This window comes from Chroicocephalus ridibundus, chromosome 10 (genome assembly GCF_963924245.1).
Source record: "Chroicocephalus ridibundus chromosome 10, bChrRid1.1, whole genome shotgun sequence".
NCBI classification, from domain to species: Eukaryota; Metazoa; Chordata; class Aves; order Charadriiformes; family Laridae; genus Chroicocephalus; species Chroicocephalus ridibundus.
This window is the reverse complement of record NC_086293.1, coordinates 21,980,985-22,005,312: the sequence shown is the minus strand read 5'-3', so window position 1 is coordinate 22,005,312 and position 24,328 is coordinate 21,980,985. Positions and strand designations below refer to the sequence as shown.

The 24,328-nt window shown below is 40.4% G+C and overlaps 1 protein-coding gene across 1 annotated transcript in view; it reads right to left on the bottom strand.

Moving 5' to 3' along the window:
- EEFSEC (eukaryotic elongation factor, selenocysteine-tRNA specific) overlaps positions 1–24,328 on the bottom strand; it is a 130,404-nt gene that overhangs the window by 48,336 nt on the left and 57,740 nt on the right. The window contains exon 5 of the mRNA XM_063348208.1: positions 10,976–11,617. Within this exon, the coding sequence (XP_063204278.1) occupies positions 10,976–11,617 (642 nt within the window). The remainder of the gene's footprint in view (positions 1–10,975; positions 11,618–24,328) is intronic.

Below are 24,328 nucleotides of genomic sequence, written 5' to 3'. Positions count from 1 at the left end.
AACTCACTTAAGGACTTTAAAAAAAAAAAGAAAAGAGGCGGGAGGAGAAATACCCAGAAGAGAAAAATTTTCTGGCTGGTATCGTCTCCCCCTCTCACTTAGGTTAGATCAGCAGCTTAGAAAGGGATTTCAAGTTCAAAGGGAACGTCTCTGTTACTCTTGTTTTATGGCTTAGACCAGAGGACACAATAGCACTGAGTTTATGAAATATCCCTTCCCACTTGGCTTTTGTGTTTGCAGGAAAAAAGTAAACAGCACTTTATAACCATAGGTGAAGTATGTGCATCGCTGGCACGTAACACTTTTGCTAATACCAAGTAGTTCACAGAAAAAAATTAACCACCTCACACTCCCTATCTAAGCAGTACGTACGCTACCATGTATTGTTTGCAAAACCACAGTTAGTGTTACACGTGTTGGCATTCAGTGCAAACCATAGTATAATTTCAAGGAAAAATGGGATTTTGCTTTGAGCAGGGATAGCAAGCTATACCATCCAGCCTGTTAAGCCACTCTCATTTTTAAGATAACATAGAAATTACCGTCATCTGAACACCCTCTCAAACAATCCATCACACACATTTTGAGAGCAAATAACTCCGTGTCTTAACACATCGGGGGGGGGGGGGGGGGGGGAGAAGGGCTCAGGAACAGAAACACAGCGAAGGAAAACAAAGCGGTGCCAGAAGGAGACGGGAAATAAGAAAGGATTCAAGATACAAGAAAGTAAAAGCACTGAATGTTAACTACTAGAAAGAGACACAGAGAGAAAGAACAACCTTTTCTGATTTAATCTAAGATTATATGCTTTTAAACAGAAATAAAACTATTTTTTTTTAAGAAGGATAAAAACAGGTCTGAGGATTATTCTGAGCAAACCGACAAATGGTCCATTGAAGCCAAAGCAGAAAACAACAGGAGAGGAAACAGAAAAAACCTATGACTAACACTGAAAATACGAAGTATTTTTATTACTTTTTTGTACTTTAGAAAAAGTACACTTGAGACATCTTCATCACGATCAGTGACAGCTCATTTACTTCTAGAAAACAGTTTCAAGCACTTTCCATTTTTATGTCAGAAATGGGAATATTTGAGACTGCAAATTCCTTTTTCTGCTTTTTTAAAACATGGCTTCATGCATTGAGAAAATCACGGCAAATGAGGCCGCAAAAAGGATGGAGAAAGGATTTCACCAATAATTGCGTTTGCAGCTTTTTTTGATCCTACAAAGACTGCTCTAGCTTACAGTTTGTTTCCGAGAACTAGGTGATCGACTTGGTACAGAGAAAGAATGTTTTAGTCAGCCACACCATTTCCTTACATCAGCATAAAAGCATTAAAGGCTTTTCTTTCTGCAATTCCCTCCAGCACTAGAAGCTTTCAGTTGTGTGCTGGGCTTGAGAGACCTTTTTTCTCACCACCTTCCAAGCGAACAAACTAAACTTCTGCCTTTGACCATCCATCCAGGAGGAAGGAACGGAGAGGAAGTGTTCATCTCCTTCAGTACTTCACGTCTCATTACTGCTGTTTTCATAGAGCAAGAAGCCATCCCACAGACATCTCTGCATATCCACTAGCTTTGGTTTTCAGACGTTTCTCCCATCTCTCCCCAGCCTGTGCTTCTTGTATCCAAGAAACATCTTCCTTTCTCTGCCCTTCTCTTCCTCTCTCAGTAAAGGCACGGTTGCATTTGAGAATTTCTAACCAGCAGCCATAAACGCCCTTCCCTCTGCCGAGCATTTTGCCATCACTATAACCTGGTTAAAAGGTTCCACGGGAGCGGAAAAGGAACTTTTAGTATCGGCTCAGAACAATGAGTAAGAACTGCATAACCAGAACGGTTTAGATTTTAAAAGCTCTATACATACCAGTCAGCGTTCTCCAGGCACACGCAGGATACACACAGGCCACGAACTTCATTATCCAACTTTACAGTGCAAGTTCCCTTCACCTCTATTTGAAGTTTAGAAAGGCTCAATCCCAAAAAACCCACAGGCACTAAATTCCTGATACAGCCTAGTTCAGAATACGTTCATTTTACTAAGTAAAAAGAAACTGGTTGATGGCACGATTTTGTTAATCTTTACACCAATCTATGCTGTGTTCCCTTTACGTAAGAAAAGCAACTTAGAGAGGGAAGAGAGGAGGCTACAAACCGTTACTGCATAAGATACTGCTCGGGACCCCCCATCTCCAGACCAGCCAGCCCTGGTTTGAAATGTTATAAAGATTAAAACCCCTGTAATCTTCACTATCAAAGCACAAACCAAGAAAAGAGGCTGTTCTGTAGAGCAGAAGATCCGTAGATGCAGGAGTCTTGACCTGACTCGGAGAAGACTGCCAAGCTGGAGAGGGCTCCTCTCAGGCTGCGGTTCCGAGCAGCCAGGAGGGCTCTGGTGGTATCTCCGTGACTTAAGAACACTCAGGCACTTTCTTCAACTATTTTAAAGTATTTTCAACTGTGGTGACTTCAGGTTCTGAGACCTTAAACGTCCAAAAGGAAACATCAGCGAGACCCGTCAAGTGTCACTTGGAACAGTGCACAGATCTGGCACGTAGCAGTAGGTCAAGTATAGTGACAGTAAGTTAATTTGTTTCTAAAGGAAACTGCCCACAAATAGCTTGGGGAGGGCAGAGAGGAACAAAGAACAGAGGCCTGCAAAACCCTCCCTGGGAATTGAGCCGGCAAAGAGGACAGGCCTGCGAAGAGCTGCCTGAAGCAGCCGAAGCCGAGGGAGAGGAGGGCTGACCTGACACAGACCTGCATCCCCGTCAGAAGGCCCCACACGGACATACAAACATCCCAAGTCTGTTCCCTCCCCTAATGTTCTCTAACTCCAGTGTGTGGATCCTCTGCCCAAAGCCCAGCAGTCCGTCATCTCTCTCGGGTAACGATTTCCTTCTGCCATTTGGCTGACAAGGTCTGTGGCATCAAACACCACAAGTCTGTGCCACGCTGACCAATGTTTGCGACTCCAATCCCAGTGAAGGTGTACGGTAGAGGCATGGCTACAGTTCAGTAATATGTAGGTTTAGTTTTACTTTACCTTTTTACTTTAAGAATGCCTAGGAAATTACATTTATATAAAGCCTAAGCTATTTAAGTTGCAAAATTGGGCACTTAAGAAGTTAAGAAATGCCAGATGTCCATACAACCTTATTCCTGTCCCTCTTTGATATGCCCCATGATATATTCTTTACATGACCACATCCAAAACAATTTCACAGGAACCCTGCCTTATTAAGTGCACAGGGTAAAAGCACAGGGGAACAGAATTAATGTTGCATAGGCAACTGTAAATCTGGTATTTCCTAACTTTCAAGTGCTTGATTTTGCAACCTAAGTAACATTCTTAATTTATTTTTGTATCCAATAAATAAAATGGTGTATTGGTTGCCTTGCTGACAAACCGATTCCCCCACAGGTGACTCTTACACAACCTCAGAAAAATCAAGACCAGCTGTCCATACACTTGTAAGACCCAAAAGCATGTCTGTATTTTAAATTTAATAATATAAATAATAACCATAGGTGTTACTCAAACCTTGCAAAATTCTACTACCGAGTCACATGGAGCAAACCATTCTTTCCTTGGTGAGCGAACAAAATACCAGTCTTATCATAGGAGCAAGCAAGCAGATCCTGTGACTTAGCTGGTACACTTTTATGACAAATTTATTCTGCTGTGTTAATCCGTATGTCGTGTCAGTCAGTAAACACCACTACCCTCTTCACAGTACTGTTTAACAGAAATAGTATTTCTGTTTAATGAGCATACAGGTCTCCCTTCCCTTTTCCCCACTAAGCTTCTCAAACCCTTTTACTCAAAAACTAAACAAAAGCCAATAAGTAAATGCATCTTTTATATTCCTATTTTACAGTGCATTTTAACTAGCAAACGTGCTGTGCACTTTTATTCACCTGATTGCCTTCATCTCTGTATTATTACTGTATTTAGCATACCATCAGCAGCCAAGCAGAACCAAACAAACTCATGTTCAGACTTCAAAGCAGGAAAAATATTAATTGTGGCGTCTGCGTGTTTACAGTAGATGGGGTGACATCCACCCACTTCTCCCAGCCCGAGCCACAGCAGGTTCTGCAGACAGCCCAGGTCACTGCCTGTGCCTGCCGGCAGCACTCCGTCAGTTTGCACTGCACGGTTTGGTCTTGTTACTCTTTGTGCCCGTATCAGCCTGCACACATCAGTCACCCAGAAAGCGTCATTGCCTGGCTGATGCAGCGCTTTACTTGCTATCCTGCTGGAACTACAGTGCCACTATAAGAAAACAGCCGATGAAACGTTAGCTCTAGGTAAGCCACTGAAACATCCTTTAGCTAGAAAAAAAGTTAGATGGAAGAATCTATCTGAGAAGAAAAAATTTACTTCTCTTCGTTCCCAGCAGGATTGCAACCGTGCAACAGAAAATTCAAGGAACGGTATTTCTGTGGCAAGTATTTTAAACACAGTGCACAGACACAACTCTGTGAAACAAATTCTAGTATTACCGATATCTGGAAAGGATTCAGTGAAAAAAGTACCACTGCTGCTCACACATGATCCACTAACTCCGGAATCTTTCCGGACAGGAATACTCTGGCATTCCCATATTAACTTACCGCCTCCCCAGGCAAAGACAACCTCCCCAGAAGTCTGGTCTCATCCCCTCAGTGAGCCACACTGCATGGTCCCATTCACTCACAGACAAGTTAATTTTTCCTCCTTTGTACCCTCCTTTGGCAGTTTAGTTAAGCATGTGGCTGAGCTACTGTATACTTGACATGTAAACTAAATGTTGGTGTCTTCACTCATAAAAGCCTTAAGGAATTAAGAGACAAGATATGGCTGATAATTATTTAAAAATGCCATTTTCACAACCACTGCTTTTCAAAACGTCTAGCTCCCTAAAGGATAGTCTGGGTCATTGCTGGTTATCAACAGATCTAAATATTATTTTCTCAAATTTCCTGTAGTTACTTAGTAGTACTCATCTCTACAATATCCCATCCTTCTTCTGAAAGGCCAGAAAAATCTGTTAAGCGATGGTGACCTTCCATTCCACCACTCAGGTAACGCGCTTGCTCTGACGCAGCTCCTGTTATCCTACTGTAAGAGGACAAAAAAAACCCCCACAAAACTATACCCAAAACCAAACAACCCACCCAAGACCTTCTTCTAAAAGATGCTGAAAGATAAGCTTTTTCTCTTCCATTCAAGCTTGAGAAGAGATACTCTGGTAACGATCTTGATAACTTACCCTGCTTTCACATCTTGCTCCTGCAGCAATACTTTTCTCCTTGGGGACGCTTAGATCGCACCAATATTCAAACAATTAGTAACATGCTGTTATTAAGCAATAAGTGATTCTTCCATCCTCCAGAATCTAAGCACACTAAGCTACATGATGGCTTCAGTCCCCACGAGAACAAGCTCCATGACAAAACTCACTATCCAGGAACCTACAAAACTTGGGAACAGAGTGGCTACAAATAAAACTACAACATCCCACGGCTGTGACACATGAAAGTGATGAACAACCCAGTGCAATGTGATTGCCATCAAATAAGTAAGGCCTAAGAGCAAGGCAAACAATGAGAAAAATACATTAAGAACTTCAAAACAGAGAGAGAGAATTAATTCTTCTTAATGTGAGAGGAACACAGAGAAAGTATCTTTAGGAACAACAAGCCTGTTCTCGTAGGAAGACATTGTGCCGTGCTTAAAATGGGAAACAACTGCAGCTGAGATGTGCATATATTTTTCACTACACAGGCTTGGAAGCGCAGGAGGTGCAGCTTGCACTACGCCAGCAGGGCAGAAGTTTTTCTTCTCCTTTTGTTTCTGCCAGAGCACTACTGATTTACGAGCATCCTCAACAATAGGACCCCGTGGCAACCATCCTAAGATAAATCCTGCTTGTGCAAACACTTTCAAAATAGGCAGAATATCTGAGTCACGCAGGAAAGCATGATGCACCTCTACGGTTCACCTTTCAGTTGAAGCTCACTGCGCTCAACCTGTATATGCCCATGGAAGCCAAAGAGCAAATAACGTGGCAAATACAAAGGATTTATCCCAGGAACTGAGTAACTGCCTCATGAGTCAGACTAGAATTAACGTGCAGTGCTGCGTACAAGTCAAATTCAGAGAGGAAGGTATTTCGGAGGTGGAGTTAGGATTAACACAAGTCTCTCTACCCAGGGAACGGCGAAGAGCTGCCTGGTGAGCAGCCTGTCTCCAGAAGCACATGACCAAGGACAACACAGTTGCTGTTTGTCTTCATAATTTGCTTGTCTCCGACTCCAGGGGCTGCTGACCCGATGCAGTTTAGCAAGCCCCCACATTCACAGCCACCCCTGTATGCCGATTCAGAGGGATAAACTTTCTCCACAGCATCTCATTTTCCCTTTCTTCACCAAGATTCCCGCATCACGCTCCTTAAAATGACACTGGTGTTCACAATAGCCCTCTCAGACCTGCTTTTACATTTTTATCAGTACAAGCCACTTGTTGCCAGCCCAGCTCTTTTTCCTATCAAAAGTACATTTGTCAGGCAGCCAAGGTTTTGCAAAAATAAAGTGTCCAGGCGGCAACAGTCTCTGCCTCCACATAATTACGCCAGAAAGATGCTCGACAGATCCTTCCACTGAACTTCTCCCCTGTCTCAAGTCTCTCTTTTCCAGAGAAAACTGGACTAGTATTTCACATCATTTTTAAACCATCAAGTTCAGCAAGTATAAACCTTGCCAGTGCCCTCTTAGTTCTGAGGGAATAGCAGATTTTTAATTTTCCTTGAAACTAACTCCTAAAGACTTACCCTAACCCCAAAACAAATCTGGACTAAAGCAAAACAGGAGCATCCACACGCTTATACAACAATTCAAAAACACCAGCTAAAATCCTACCTCCAGTTTGAATCGTGCAACTTTTTCACAACCAAGATGCAACGCCAGCAGAGGTGCAGACCCCCAAATGCCCCATTCTGGTTAGAAGCAATTTTCCTGCACTGTGAAGCATTTCAGACAACACTACCTTAACCAACAAGCCAGATGCTAAATGTTTTAAAGCCAAATTTCTCAGATACTACAGTAATATATTAAAAAAAAAAAATAATCAGTGGATAAATAAGCAAGGATGCGAAGAGAGAGGCTCAAGGATAGGCTGCAGACAGGTAAATTCAAAGATCCTGGTGAACATCAGCAGCGAAGCTTTGATTCCTTCACTCCCAGGGCTCCACTCAAGTCTGAGCATTAAAGAGGCAAGATACCAAAAGGGAACAGTGAGCAGTACAAAGAAGTGCAAGGGTACTCGAATTTTTCTAGAATATTTACCATCATTTGAGCAGATGAGAAAAACCAGGAAGCTTCGGCATGACTTTTCACTAAAATATACTAATTCAAGACCAATTGCTAGTTTAAGCATGGCTTTTTTTACCTTTTTAAAACATAGTGTTGACCCAGTTCATAGACTTGATTTCTATGTGAAACAGCAAAAATGTCACACTTGCTCTTAGAGAGCCAAAAAAATCTTTGAGAATAAATTTTATTTTATTAAAAAAAATAAACCTAAAATCCAGGGGGGTGCCGTGCACAAGGGGCAGAAAAGTACTGCGATGCTGAAACTTAATGAATTTACAATTCTTCCTATTCCATCGGTGCTCTGAAATTAATCAGAATAGGAACAAAAAGCCAAACCATAAATGCCTGATTTCTCCTGGGTAAACTGGTAGTTAAACTGCAGGGAATTTATTTTAATTCTAGCAGCAAGCAGGGGGCTTAGGAGAGCCCACATCAGACTAGCTGCGGTGTTCTACAGACGGGTACTATTGAATTCCACTCACAGTCCGGTTCCGAGAGCGTGTTTCCAGCCCCTGCTGAACCCGGGAAGGCGGCCGGTACGTGCCTCTGCCTCCCTCTCTCCCAGCCTTTCAGGAAACTATGAAGCTAATTTTCCCCAGCAGTATTCTCTGGAGGAAAAGTTCCTTTCTCGTGAAGGTAACGTGTATTTTTTAATTATTATTATTTTTATGCCTCCCCAGGGAAGGTGAGGAGGGGGGGAGCTTCCTTGCTCAACAGAGAAAGAAATTTTCCTGTATCAGTGCCAAGAATAGACACCCTAAATTCAGCGATCCTAATCTGCAGCCATCCATCAGCAGCAGGGTGGGACCAGCTGATTCAGATTTTCTATTAGCTAGCGACTTTGTGTACTAAAATAAGTCACTGTACCACCCAATTGTTCCTGCTGCTCTCTGCTCGGCAAAAGCACAGACTTAATAGTAGCTACCTCAGCTAATGCTGTAAACACTCCCCCAGCAGGTCCTTTATAACTGGCACAATCCTCTTCCCACCATCTCTCCCAGGTCCCCGCGTGTCCCTGTGACTTTACGTCGTGAGCTTTTCTTACGGCATTTGCTCCACTCTCCTTTTGGCAAACATCAGGGAAAATACCCACCGAGAGTATCTACAGTACCACAGGAGGCACGACCAGAAAACAAACCTAACTTTGAGACAGACTATTCGACAGCAACTGTTCATTTACAAGGCCAATTAGCGTTCATATAGACAGTGATCAAGGCCCATATATAAGGACCACTGTGAGACAGATACAGGGGGGATAAAATAATAAACCCCCCAGCTACATATTTTAAAAAGCATGGGAAAGTATCAAATATATCAGTCTCATATATTACTCTGTTAGTCAAATATTAAACAGCCCACACTCATTGGTTATTTTCTAGACCAGAAAATAAAATGTGTAATTTGATTAATGTTATTCCATTATTTACACAGTAAAATCAATAGCAGAATACGTGAACTAGCAAAGGATTTGAAAATAACACGAAACAACAATTAACAGAGCACAGCCGAGGCTAAAGGCAAACTCTGTTAACCCAGTCAGACAAGGCACACTCGCGCAGTTTGTAGTCTGCAAGTTTCAACTCCCACAGGCTAGTGCCATGCACTGGGAGCAAAAATAGAGAAAGAATCTGAGCCCTGTTCATTTCAGCTCAACACAACACAAGCAGCACGTGTGTCTCCAGGGGTCACACAGACTTCTGCTCTCGTTCATATTCCTACAGCCACAGAGAAACAAAAGGAGTTGGTAAGCCAGGTCTCGCTGGATATTAGTGGCATGGGCCATGCACCAGCGAGTCATTTTTTAGCAGAGACAAGGATAAACGTTTCAGGAGTTCAGACAGCTCGAGAGCATTTGGTCTAGAGCTTCTCTGCGGCTTAGAGGACAGAATACTTTGTACCTGTTGTTCTGGTTCAACATCACCGTCAGCCAAAGAGAAAGGCAGTCGACCATTTCAAAGGAAACGCTACACCTGCTGGCAAAATTTTGAAGAGTGACTGCTGATTTTGGGCATCCCGTATAACCCATATTAATAGAGAAAAAAAATTTCGGAAAGCTAGATATCCTCCTCCTCACTGCCTGCCTTCCTAGAGTTAAAATTGGCATCCAAAACCCCAACACACCACCACCGGTCCGTAGTGCCTTTGAAGAGAACAGTCTCCAAAGTTAGTAGTGGAAATTAGAAGGAAAAATGTCTTTTTTTTTTTTTTTAAGCTAAAACAGCAACATAGAGACCTCAGAGAAAAGGATACAAATTGCCTGTTTGACCAATTGATGTAGTGAGCCATTTGGAAAAGAACCTCCCTAATCAAAAATCATGCCCTGACAGGGATCTTGGTTTATTTTTCACTATTAAATAAGTAAAGCAAACAAACAAAGAAACATTCAAGAAGTCTGCATTATAAATTGCAAGCATAGTAAGGTATGCGAAGTGTTCAGCCTCCTGTAGTAGAGCAAGGAGAGATACTATGCTTTATTCAACACAGCTCTATGGAATTTTGAAAAGAAGAAAGAATGCTAAACGTTTTGTTCAAACAATCGGGTTTTGGATTAGGAAAACAAAAATTAATAGTTCTTTATCCAAAAGTTAATAAAATACCTACCGCACTAATACATCAAGTAAACATTCGCTAAAGTTTACCTCAACTCTGCTCATTTAGGGGTAGGCAACTGGATTATACATTGCACATCTCCACCTAAACCATTCATCATGAAAAATTCCAATATGGGATCTATAAAGAAATGGTTCTCTACTGACCACCGAAAGATAAGCACCTCCAAAATTGAACCTGTGATGGCAATGTAATGATACCAGGCCACTATACCAAGTGCATCTATTCGTACTGAAGGGACAGTAAAAATTCCCAGCTAACTTTTACTCTAGACGCCAACTCCTCCAGAAAGCATCTCTGGTTTCTGCCAATGAGGCGGGTCAAGCACATACACGACAGCAGGTCAACGCCTCTACAACACAGAAACAACGTGCATTAACCAAAGGCTCCAAGTTCTCCACGTCATCAGCTTGATCCCAACTTCAGCCATTCTATAGCTATGTAAGGCACCTTGCAGGAGATTCTTTTTGCCTACTAAAATAAATGTTAATAATTGAGGTTCATATTTAATAAAGTGTGAAAAATGCATAAAAGAATTAATAACGATCTTCGTGTTATTTAATCTAATGCTACTTTTTATTTGTTTAACACTGTCTTTACATTTTCAATGTACTGCAGAATAACTACATCAAATATGTCAATAGAAAGCTGGAAGTTCTGTCAACTGGGAAGAGAAGAGATGAGGCACTTTGGAAGGTAAACAAACAAAGCAAGTTTGCAGGCAGACCAGAGTGGCTAGACATCAAAAGGATCAATGAAAAATCAGCATGAAATTACCCAGCACTGATTGCATTGAGCTGAATAAACTAGTCACTTTTAAAGCAGTGATTTCTGACTGTTTGCAAGCAGACAAGATGCAATACACCAGGTACACAAACATAAGAAAAACGTGTATAAAGACTCTGGAACATAACAGTGAAAATTCTGTAGCCCGCGAATATACGCAGTTACACGGAACAAGTATTTCCCCTTCCCACGTACAGCATTAAAAAGACAGCTTACCCTTTCCACTTGTCCTTCTTTATGCTTCAGTTTGTACACTTTCAGCTTTGGAAGGAAAGTCTCCATGTAGTTCTTGTCTTCCATGCCCTGGAGCAGTACCCCATGGAACGCCAACCTGCAGGTATTTGCGTGAATATCTGTATCCAGCTTGGAGCCGATCACAAGGCAGAGTTTAGGACAAGTGACTGGTTTTTCAAACTCTAGCAAAGCCCACTGTTGTCTTGGGAGTTGAACTTCTCCTGCCTGGTCATTTTCTTTGTTCTCCTCTGAAGAATTTGAGTCCTTGGACAGATACTCCTCTTGATAAAGATAATCTTTTTCAAAATCAAAAACATTTTCTTGAATTTCTTCATTGAAGTTGGCAGGGGCTGGACTGAAAAACATCACTCTTCCCATAACTGTTTCATGACCAACTGTGATATGGAACTTGGCCTTCGTCTGAAGAGCTCCTCGAAAATACTGGATTTTCTTCAGGGAAATTATTGCAGCGTGGATGGTGTGAAGTGACTCTGGGGTGCAAATCAGGCCTCGTTCTAGCAGTTTGGGATCAAACTGGGTTACACAGATACCTACTCTGTCACCCTGCATAGCGTAAGTCACGGGAGTATGGAACATCTGCATGGACTTGACTTTCTTTGTCACCTATTGAGGAAAGAGCAAGAAAAAAAAAATGAAGCCATTTTTGCACACAAGGGCATCGCAAGCACAAAGCCACATATCGCACCCCGCTGTCTTGTACGATGACTGACCTCCTAGAAGAGGCCACAACTCAAAAAGCAGGAAGTGAACAGACTGAGAACGTACCCCATCATTTACAATTACCACAGGTTTGAGCCTCTCAGTTTATTCTACTTCTGTTCATAAAACTGTAAGATTATCATGGGCACAGTTATGTTGGTATTTGCATCATCTGTGCTGCAAAACATACTATCTGCAAATCAGCAGATACACCCACACCACGAAACAGCTTACTCAACATACTGCCCCAAGCAGCCGCACCATCAAAAATGTAGCACTACAAAACCCATCCATGCACCTATATGACTGTTTCCCCCCCCTTCTATGAAAATTGTTTCATACACTACTTTGACTTGGTTGATTTCAACTGTAAAACAGTCATAACAAAAAAAACCTCTCTCTATAACGTATTTGTACAACACCGAGCACAACGAAATCCTGTAAACTATCACTGCAAAATAACTAGTAATACAAAAATCTACCACCTCCTACTCTAGGACATCCCATATATTTTAAAAAAAAAAAAAAAAAAAGTCCTCAAAGATTTTTTGCAAAGATTTGAATGTTCATAAATATACGGCCAGCATCCCTCTCCCTAAAATGTGGGGTTCCACCTGTTAGGATTATCATAGAGAAACTGCCGCACTGGCCACCACTTATACCAAAAAATTTATTTTGCTCTTCCCAGATGCTATAAAATTTTGACCTTAATGAGCTTACTATTGCATTAGTTATTTCAAGGAGTTATCAAGGAGAAGAGAAGAATGGCATTTTTGAAGGGCTGAAACCTCAAAATTCAGATCCAAGAACTGAACTCTCCAGGGGAATGCTCCATTCCAGCAATCGTTTCTTTAGTACGCCTTTATCAATATACAATAGATTATACTGTAAATGCACACAGAACAACATCGCTAGAATACGTCTATCTCAACTCTCGGCACTTCTTTTTCTCTCTCCCTTTTCTTAGTAAGGATTCTACAGCTATCAAAAAGGTTCACAAATGCTACTGTGCAATTCTCAACATTCAAGCCATTAGTACCTGTCTTACTCAGCTGGAACTGTTCTCAAATCGATCTCCAACCACTGCCTGCCCCTTAGCAGCCCATCTTCTAATTCTAACCTACCCCATTTGTCTTCTAACTCCCAAAAGTAAGAAACAAAAAACACGCAAGCACTGATGAAGAGAATCCCAACCCAAAAGTTTGGACTCGGCAGATCTGGGCTTCATCCTCAGTATGTCACACAGCTTGGAGCACATCATCTAAGCTACACAACTCGGAACAGTCTAGAGAAGTTAACTTTATTAATTTTAATCACAGAATCATTTACTCACAGGATAATACTAAAAATACCTGCTTTTTTTCTGCATCTTGGATGCAATGCATAAGTAGAAACAAAATGGATTTTCACAAAGCCTGCTGCCCTATATGAAGGGCAGATTATTTGGCTGCCAGCAAATCTTTGTATGTCTATTCCCAACGCCACCAAATCAAGCAACGCTAAGAGAAGACTGTAGGGAAAAAGAAAAAAAAGGAAGAAAGAAAGACTCAGAGGGGAACAAATTGCAGAAGCTTAAATCAAAATAGAGGAGTAGATGAAAAGTCTATTGGCTGAACGAAAACCTTCAGTAGTTGGAATATAAAGAGTTCTCCAAATAAGTCAGCAAAAAATGGTCACAGGCATATACAGAAAGCTGATTTTAAAACGTGGAAGAAAAATCCAGCAGCTGCACAGCTTCTACAAAACAACAGAAATCCTGTATTCCTTCCTGAAATCATAATTATACAAATAACAATGGCCATGAGCTTCACCACTACAAATATTGTTTGGGTTCCCTGGATCTCTGGCTGCTAACCAAACCCAAAAGAAATGCCCTTTTTCAGATTATAATAAATTATTATTGCAACATTTTTCAGATCAAATGCCACATGAATGCCTGTGGATTCTCCAAGAATCCAGAAAATATTATGAGAAGATGATCAAGAGGTGCGTTCATGTAAGAGGAAAACCCCTCACTAAAAAGCCCTGACCAAAATAGTTTGGTACAATCTTAATAAACGTCAGAACAGACTCAAAAAGGTATTCTAAACACTCACTAGGATTTCAGTTGCAAGCATTTTTATACCCAAATACATACTCATTATCCCTTTAGCCAAGCCTCCGCGGCAGTACAACCTATCCAGATGGATCAGGGAGCAACAATTTAGTATCTGCCTCCACCTCTCTGCTCACTACACAACTTGGGTCGTACCCCAAAGGCTGGGAGTACAGTGGCTTGAATCAACCTTCTTTCATTCACTATAACCTATCCCTCCCTCTCCACTTTCAATCATTGTGATAGTTGCAACACTGGTTATACAAGTAATGTTTAAGGATTTAAAAAAAAAAAAAAGAAAAAGAAAAATATTTGCTAAATGTATGTGTTCCAAAGAAATAAACAAGCGCTACAAGATTGAAATCACCATATGAAAAGTACCAGCCCAAACCACAGGGGTTTAAAGACTTCTGTGATTTCCTATGCAATAAGGCTGGCAGTAAATCTTCCACCGTCTACAACCAATAAAATGACAAGAACTAAGGAGTCTTCCATCCCTGTTGCTCCCCAATGCAAAACTGGAAGACGCGCGAAAAGACCTATGCAGTTTTCTACCTTAAAACAAAGCCACAAAGATTCTTTACTTTATTACTAATATTCCAGTTCATAATACTACTTTTTAGAAACTACCCACCTAAACAGTTGAGTGAAATTATTACAGAACATTTGTCAGTCTCTAAAACGGCCTGAACATACATTCCTCTGAAACATCTTTCAGAGAACTCAGATAACATTAAAGAATAAAAATTGTTCTTAAAAATACCTATTCTTGCATGCGTATGCTCAGAATACATCTTAGCTTTTAATTAGGAATCTATGAAACATTCCTCAAAAGCACTATGCCTCCTCACTCAAATTAACTCAAATTGATGGATCTGACATGCAGCCCATAAACAACCATCAGAAGGAGAATTAACAAGTACTTTTAAAATATTCACTTCACACGATTAAACTTTTTCAATGAGATTTGCAGTTCTCCACCATGGCATACAAATCTGGCTTGTATCGGAATACTAGGTGTGTTCTTCCACATTTCTCAGTGTTAAGCTACATTAGAAAGAGTATACAGCTATAAAGTGTCACTTTAAATGACAAAAGCTCGCTTTGGTTCCTATGTGCGGGAGAAACTTTGCGTGGAGTATCCATACAGGAGTATTTTCCAGTGTTGCAGGAGGCTTTAACAGGATGGCTCCCGTTCATACGTTGCTGATGGTCCTCACAGTCTCCAACGCAAGTTTCAAGAAAAGCCTTGGATCCTGACTAATTCGCTTTCAGAAAACAGTATCCTAATTAAAAACAAAAAAAAAAAACCCTGAAAATTCACAAAATCGAGTAAAGTAAAGCTTTTTCTCCCCAAACAAAGCAGATTACTTGAGAAGCCTGAAGCTCTCTCAGAGGCGGCGGCTCCCCACCCCGGCCACGCTCACCAGAGCTTTAAGAATCACCCAATTTCTTTGTAGCTGGGTCTGGCTTTCAGACAGGTCTGCTCGTCCTCAAGTCATGTGAAGGGAAAGATGTGGCACTGCTCAGCCTACTGAAAATCAGCACTTCTTGCTGACCTATCTAGTATCTCACAAATGATTTAATCAGCCCATCTATATTTGTTTTAAATGTAAATAGGTTTTCCCCTTATATTCATGGTACCTATTCTGGGACCTAAAGTTCCCATACACGTATCAGAAAAAAAAGTAAATGTGAAGGACACATTCAAGCCCATTCCTCTTTTTCCTACATGTTCTCAGTACCATAATCAACTGTAAAAGGAGTTTGCGGCACAGCATCTTAACTGATCACAAACTCTGCTCCAAGAGCTTAACATACGTAGGAATCAGACTCTGCGCAGAACGATGCCAGAGTGCGCTTAGGTGACTGGGGAGGTGGATCAGATCACACGAGAACCGAGTTGGAATTGCATTTCCTTCAAAAGGTCAGACGTGGAACCAGCGGAGAAGTGAATCAGTGAGTTGATCTGCACCCACTGGATCAAATAACAAGAGCCAGAGTAGCTTTAAATCACCAGCTTCCTGTTTTCTGAGCAGACCATGAACATCAGTACAGTATTTCATCCCATTTCACTCTGACCCCGACTGACAGAGATATTTGTCCGTGGTTTAAAATACTCCAAATGTAGGGGTTTTTTTCTTCAAAAGACCAAAGTACATAACTAAAATTCATCTCTGTTTTGTCTGGCCTTTAAAATACAAACCTGGAAGCACTGAAAAGGATGCAACTGGCCCCCAGTATTCAATTTGTTTCTCTTATGCATCTCTAGTTTCCCTGCGTAAGGGATCCCCACGAGTTATAGTACAGTTCTAAACTTCCCCATATTTTCTTTAGGTTTACAACGACAGAAGTTTCAAGCGGGGAGCTGGGGTTGGATCGCTCCGTCCACCCATTTACCAACAGAATGAGGTTAAATACTTCAGAGCATTCTGTCCTGAGCAATAGGAATTCCCACCTGAGGCCAGCTACGACCAATACCTTTGGCATTTCTTTGCATTTATTTCAAGCACCTAGGTTTTGTCCTCAAAACACTGTCTGTAAAACAGCTTCTATCTCATCTTGTCCATGAAAATAATGCAAGGCCCTTTTTACCAATCCACTAGAGAGAGACATATTTTACTCTTCCTTTGGGGAACTGGGCATTTAGATGCAAAAACAAAGTGTACAATATTGAGTGCAACTTCAAAGAGTCAGACTTTATTGCATGCAAACAATGTAGGTAAACACGGAAAACTTGGATACCATTATAAAACTTGCTACAAACTTTGCTAAAAAATTCACTCACATTTTGTTTTCTAATAATGGCACAAGGGAACTGATTGTATCTCATCAGGAGCCATGTGTTGAAATCTTACATCATTTGCAAAGGGATTTGCTTCGCTTTTTAAATTTTATTTGTATAGTCACAGTAATGTTCTTAAAGCATTATGTAAAGGTCTATAAAGAGCGAGAAATAAGAAATTTGTGTTCAAATACAGATTAAAAAAACGCAAAACAAAAACCAAAAGCACCCAAACAGTTCAGCCCTTGAGAAAACAAACGCATTCAATATAAGAAGAGAACCCATTATTTGAAGACCAAAGGAAAAGCCCACTACGATTTTCAAAGCAGTTTAGTACAGACTAATAGAAATCAGGATACAGAAAAAGTCCACTAATGACTTTTTCCCCTGATATGTCAGAGCTTCTTTTCCTTTATTTATCCAACTTCCATTAAGTTATCAACCATATGCCATTGCTCATAGCTTCTTCAGATAAGAACCTAGTCATCCTGCTGTTGTGAGTGCGTCTTTCTGATTTAAAAGATACAGCAACCATACTTCCCTGTAATACTGATGAGAAACTGCAACGTTAAAATAATTAGTCTTAATAACCTATTAGAGAAAATACTGATTATAAATGCAGTGTTTATAAAAGGAGTATTATATATGTATTACAAAAAAGACCTCGCTTCAGATGCGGAGGACTCCAGCCAGTCTAAAATAAAGATCGCACCTCTGAGCCCAGCTGCGAAGAGCTGCGTCTTTAAACTTACATCCAAGAAGGGAGAAGAACAGATAAACTAAGAAAGCACTGTTTCAGCCCTGAGGTTTAGAAATGCATCAAGAGCAAGGCCTGCCTGAACCAGCATCCTTGAGAGGTGACCATACACGGCAGCAGAGTGCCAAATACAAGAAACACCACCTTAATATCCTCCAGTAGAAATGCCTGCCTACAGCTGAAGAGGAGCAGCGAACTAAGGACTGCCTTCCTCCTTATTGCTCTACTCCAAATCCAAATAAAGAATTGCTTCCAGTATCATCTCTTGGTGGTCACAGGACATCAAGCTACGCTGTCAAAAAAAATGCAGCCCGCATGCCTGAAAGGCTATCACAATTTTTAGGTTTCAGCCAACCCTTGTCTATGCACGTACACTGAAACTCAACAAAACTCTAATTCAGACATAAGACTGCTCTTACACGCCAACAGATCTTTTCATAAATTCTCTTCTAAACATGAAGCATGACAAATTCTTTGCTTTATGGGGGATGACCATTCGCAAGCAAAGCTGAGTCCTATACGTGAGTAAGCAGCAATATGTTTAGCGAAGGCAGCAAACCATTCCTGTTTGAAAGCATCCAAAGGGCACCTAGGCTGTGAAGGCACAGGAGAGCAACAACGAGCTTTCAGAAATCACGAGTCAAGATCTCTGCCCTACTCCATCCACATCCTCCATCCCAATAAATAGAAAAATCTTTTATTTTAAAAGTTAAGATATGGAATATTTTCTTAATTCTGAGATGCCTTTGGGGTTCATGTCATATCTCGGTGAACACTGAGAAACATTAGTTCCAGATCTTCAACCAGGATTTCAGAACAGCATAAAATGGAGCTGAAACAGGAGCTGCAAACAGCACGTTGTTGAACACAATCACACGATGCAAACTTTGCCCGTGCTCAGCTTGTGGAAAGCCGCCTCTTCCAAGTCAACATCACACCAGCAGGTAGGACCAACTACAAAGAGTAGAAACCTCAAAGAGTGAGAAGTAATTCCAAGTTTGCAGGCGCTGCCAAGATCATATGGCTTAATAACAATTTTCTGAAAGATCTTTATTATTTCTAGAATCTATTATTTGTACATGGCCTCACTTTGCCTCAGGTGGGAAAGGAACATAGCATCTGGAGGAAAAACTATTTCACACAGAATGATTCTTAATTTTTTTAAGTGAGGTTTATAAAGGCATCGCCATATGAACACTGTGGCCACACGTAATGCCACACACGTGCTATCAGATTTCATTCGATATATTCCTCCTCCTGACAAAATAACACTACTGCCTGAAGAGCCTGCACTGCAACACTAGAATAAAGCAATATAAAAAGGGACACCAAAATCCATTTCGCTTAATTCCTTTCCCATCCTCTAAACCATGGCTACACACCCAGTAAATAAAGCAGCAGGTCAATGATCTTACTCTCATGCTCCTCCGCTTTAATATTGTAACTGTAATTTAAATTACATAAATGCTATATTCATGCACACAATCACAAATCAAAAATTAGCAAATATGAAGATTAAGATTTTACACCTAAAGTTAAGTGACTTTCTGCGCCTACGCGTTCTACTGCAGCCTTTAAGTATATAATCTCAAATTTTTTTTCAACAGAACGAAATCCATCCCATGCCCAGGCTGGACAAAGCTCACTGAATAAGAAATCTGTCCTCTATTTCTTTACTTCCTGTGACTGAATTGCCCCGAATTCATTATTTACTGTAAACTATTAAATTCACCCTGGTTTGCATGTATGCTATCTCACTGGAGCATTTATTTGGTAAAATTCTGTCATCTTGTCACCCTTGTGATATAATGTGGCTTTACGGCTCCCTGCAGATAAGAAACTCAACTGCGTAATTGGTCACAATCCAAATTCTCAAGAAAAACCTCAATGTCCAGTCTTTGAAAGCAAAAGGCTGATTTTTTCAGAATATTTATCATTTCATAGCAATTTTCCCCATTCACAGCAAAACTTCCAACATCCTCAACCACTTCAGCCAATTTTCAACTCCCACCAAACCCCCCCCCCCATACCTCCCCAGCTTCCACATGAGAACGCTGGGAGAGATGCCCCCCAAGCCTTACTAAAGTCATGGCTCTTCCTGTCTCTACGTTTCGCCACCGAAGGCAATCAGGCTGGTCAAGCACGATTTGTCCTCGCAGTATTTCCCAGTAATTACATGTTCTTAATACACTCTTTGGCTTCCACCTGGGATTCCCAAGGGGAACACCAAGAGCACTAAGCCCCACCGCACCTTTACTTTCTCTCTGCATTGTGTCTTCTAGATTTGGGTGAATCTATTCGCATGGGGAGGACCGCAGCCCCTTTATTCCTCTGGCCAGAAGAGCATGACAGCCACACCTGGTGAACGCTTGGGGCTGTAGGTAGGGAAGACATCCCCACGCTCCAAGGACACGTGGAAGGAAGCAGAAGCCAGACACCTCCTATATATCCTTTCATCTCCAAATAACTATAATCCCTCATAGCTTTTTTTGTAACCGAAAAAGGAATCTTAAGATTTAAATATCCTTAAATTAAGCAGTACTGCTTGTGCCATTTATCACTACAGGTGACAAAGTATGCATTTTTAAAAGCATAATATAATGCCAATGAGTTTAGCCAGCAAGTATCTAGGCAAAGAATGTCAGACCCATAGTAAAACTATGACACGGAATAAGCTTAACATATACGCCAATTAAAATTTCTGCAACTTATCAAAAATATTTCAATAAAAAATTTTCAAAGAAAAAAAATCCAAAAAGAAGTCAAAACCAATGCAAAATGATAGGTTAAAGAAAAGGCTGTCTGGAATTTTTTTCTTCCAAGAGAATGAACTGAATTCTTTTTTCCAAAGAGATTTAGGTTTAGAACAATAATAATACTTTTATCTGAAGACTTCAAAGTCACATGCAAAAGAATATATCACAGTAAACACAGGGTTGAAAGGTTTTATAGAAGAACTTCTACTGGGATTTTTTTTCTTCTTCTTCTTTAAAAGAAATTTGTTTACTACCAGTCTTTGAAAAGCATAAAAGGGAGGAAACTATAGGGTAAAGAAGTAAAACTTTTACGTGTAAGGAACACTTGGAGCTTTGTGAGAAGGCTGGTTTTGGTAGAATGTGCGACATGTAGCCCAATGTGAGTAATATTATATCTCAAATAAAAATCAGCCCATGAATATACATAATCCAAAAGGTAATTCTCCCAATCTCTGAAACGTAATGGAGCCACTCTAGATCACTGAGGCATGAATATTTACCGTATTCAGGCTTTACTGCTCTCGATCTGGGTTCAATTTTGCAAATTAAAATGAAGGCTCTGTGGATAGAGAGATTAAAGAAGAGCATCCCAAAGCCTGCCTGTTTCCTTGGTGTGGCAGCAGTGATCTGGTTACCCTTCTGTTAGGTTATTTTTTTTTACTTAATGGAGTAGGTCAAAAGCAATTGAGAGTGGAAAGGGGAGGTCATTATTGGGTCATAACCTTGGAGTTAAAGGCTCACTAAGGAAAACAAACACAGAGTGAACATAAAGCTGCATTTAAAAATAAAACCTGTAATGAAAAATAATATTTTCAGCGCTTTTCACTTCTATTTTGACAGGTCGAGGGGAAAAATAAGAAAAAAGTTCTTTTGCTCATTTCTTTCTCGCAAACAAAATTTTCCTTCCCTTCCCTAAAATAAGCTCGTTAATAAAAGCCATGATTTATACACAATGAAACAAAGGTGATGAATAATTACTGAGAGATCTGGTAGGCTTCATTAGCTGTGGCAAACGTTAACATTAATCGCGATGATTTGTACATTTTCTAGGAAATACTCAGAATATAAACACAACCGCATTTTAGTGCCGTGCAGCAAACAAGCAAACCCAAGGATGCACATCAGTACAAATCAAATGATATGGTGAATTCCTTGTACTAATTACAATCAAAACAAAAGCTACCTATGCTATGAAAAGAAAAGAAAAAGGAATTAATTGCTATCAGACACGTATTTTTCATAATAATCCTTTTTCTGAAATAAAAACCAATTGGTATACAAAATCTTTATAGATTCTTTTCTTAGAGGTAGGATTTTTTTTATTGACAAATTTTAATATAAGTCAGTAATAGTGATGAAGATTACACAAGTAAATTTGTGTCCTCTGCACTCGGCATTTTCCAAATCTCAGCAGCTGAATCCAGAGTAAAGAACAAATGGATTTCTCTCTACCACCGTGGCAAACAATACTAAGCTATAAAAGGAACAAAGCAGTATGGTGCAAAGTTTGATACAGCAAAACCAAATTCTAATGCACAGATACACGGCAAAAAAAATAAAAAACACCCTGTTTACTGTAATGATTCCAATTAATCCATTGACGTGCAGCTGGGGGAAGAAAGGGGGCAGAACGGAAGAAGAGTGAAGGAAAGAATGAAGAGACTGCATCTTTTGAAACTGGAAATAAAGCCAAAAAGTAGTGGTCATCAGCTAGGAAAAACAGCGTTTACCATATAGAGGTGCCATTTCTTATGAAATAAGAAATTCACACTTTTTTTTGCCTCTGAGCTACGTCCTGGTACCAAAGGGTTACTGTGCTTTGAAACCTTCACCAACGGCCTTACTAAACATTTAATATTTTTCTTTCTGCTTTCTTAAAGGCCCCAGATGTGTTCTTGCAGATCAAAAGAGACCAACTTATAAAGCTAAACGAAATCAAGGGCTTTTGTTCCGAGGCATCGTTGCTGAACTAATTATTCCTGGATGTTGTTTAATGAAATAGCGGTGCCATATATTAAAACAGTTAACAGGATGAGTTGCGTGAGTTATAGGAAAGGTCTGATCTGGGATTATAAATTTAAGGTTTTCTTCAAAGGAGATGAAACAAACTACTCAGAACTCCCCAGTCCATTCTGTCACTGGAAGACTGAAATAAAGGAACCCAAAAATGTATGAAAGCTGAAATATCATTCTACGTATTTACCCTTCGCTGAATGATAGAGCACTAAAGATGGGGGAGTTCAAAAAACTCCTGAGATTCTTTGAGATGGGGAAATGAAGATCTAAGTTATCCTGTCTATTCCCTGAATGCTCCAAAGCACAAGTTAAAATAAATACTGATAAAGTCTTAAGAGAAGCTTCGTTTTAGATGTACGTACTCAAAACAAGAAAGGACTCCCATCTTGAACAACCCAATGCAAATAGTTACCAGATCAACTAAGCATTTTTATTACCAGGGAGAAACGGTGGGGGGAAGGCAAGCAAAGAGCTACTCCAACATAAAAATCTTGGTAGAACTGGATCTTTTACAACATTTTGCAGCCCCCAGCCTTTATTTTTGGTAAAATGCTTACTATTTAACTATAAATTTACCTTACTGAGAGAAACAAAAGACTCTCAAGTTCCCTAAGGACATCTCAGACTAGGGAAGGCAACTTTTCAGAACCGAAGGCTTATATACATTCAGACAATAAACACTTCACTTCCCCACTGATAGCCTCTTCTGTGTTTGTATTTTACAGCCTGACACCGGCCAACCCAACACTTGACACCTAATTAACAGACCTAGGAGCTGGAGGTCCATATATTGATCACACTAAATGGGATTAGTGCGAAATAAAAAGTTCAAAGGGTCTTGACCAAACTTCACCACAGCCCAGCTGTGACAGCTGCTATGAATTTGCGTATCCAGTGCCCCACATTTTTATTAAGAGGGGTCTGGCGCACAAGAGTACGCAGTAGCCTGTGAGATCACAAAGGTTCACCTAACAATGTCAGGCTCTGTAACTGTAGTGACTGACTGAGGAAAAAAAATCCTCTTGCTTGTTTGCATAGGTCTTTTTGATTAACTCATGAAAAGGGTCCCTCACCTCTCATACAACAAGCATTTACAAAAGACGTAGAGTTGCGACTTCTTTGCCTCCGCAGGATTTGTTAACTCGCTATGGAAGAGCTGTCCAATTTGAAAAAACCCTGGCCTTGATTCTGAAAGAAATTACTCCCAATACGTGCTGCAAACCTTCCCAGTATATTCTGACAGTGACAACCAGAAGCTGTATTCAAACCATAGAATTCCAAACTATTATCTTCTCAACACACTTTCTATTTGTCTAAACCTCTCAGCTGTCATCAGGTGAATAAATATTTCTACATTTTACACACACCCACCCTTTTTTAGCGGCAGCCCTACTGGCATGCTGTTTTAAAGCTTCATCAAGATCCAAAGAAATTACAACTATCACCAACGTATTTCAGTATTTCTGAGTACCCCATGCAAATTCATTTCTTACGTAAAACAAGCCACCTCATTTTCCAGTATCACAGACACCTGTAAAAGAAACACGGGAAACCTACTGCAACTCAGGGAAGGGAACAAGTCCATGGTGCGGAGATGTGAAAGCACCACTGAGGCACAGTGAACGCTCAACAGGATTCTCTTGGCTAATTTGGTGTTCACCAAAATATTCAGGATAAACTATGAACAAAAGGCAATTCTGCTTGTATTGGTTTTCTTTATTGATTTGGTTTAGGATTCACTCTGTCAGAATATTTTCCAAAAAATTTGAGGAAAATCTGCTCTGGGAGTTTATACATCAATGACAAGGAAATGGTCCTCAGTCAGGAGGAAGAGATGGAAAACAGCTGACAATTTATAAATCATTTTAATCCATTATAGGTCTTTTAAAAGAAAGCTAAATGAGGTCCACGAAGGAACTTTAGGCTCACTGAGATTGCAACACGCCTGGGTAACAGACAAGACAGCACTAGAGCCATCACGCAAAAACACCTGAGAGCAGGTCACCAACAACAGAAGCTTAGTAGAAGCAAGGAGGGCAACCTGAAGCCTATGAAAGAAGAGTGGACTGTTAATGCTGGCACGTAAAGGTATTTCACGTAGCAAAGAACAATCTTCTACTACTTTATACGGTATTGTGGCACAGCAAAACCAGCTTTTCTTGCCTTTTGTTCCTCTCATTTTTTCTATCTATGTGTACCTCTTCAT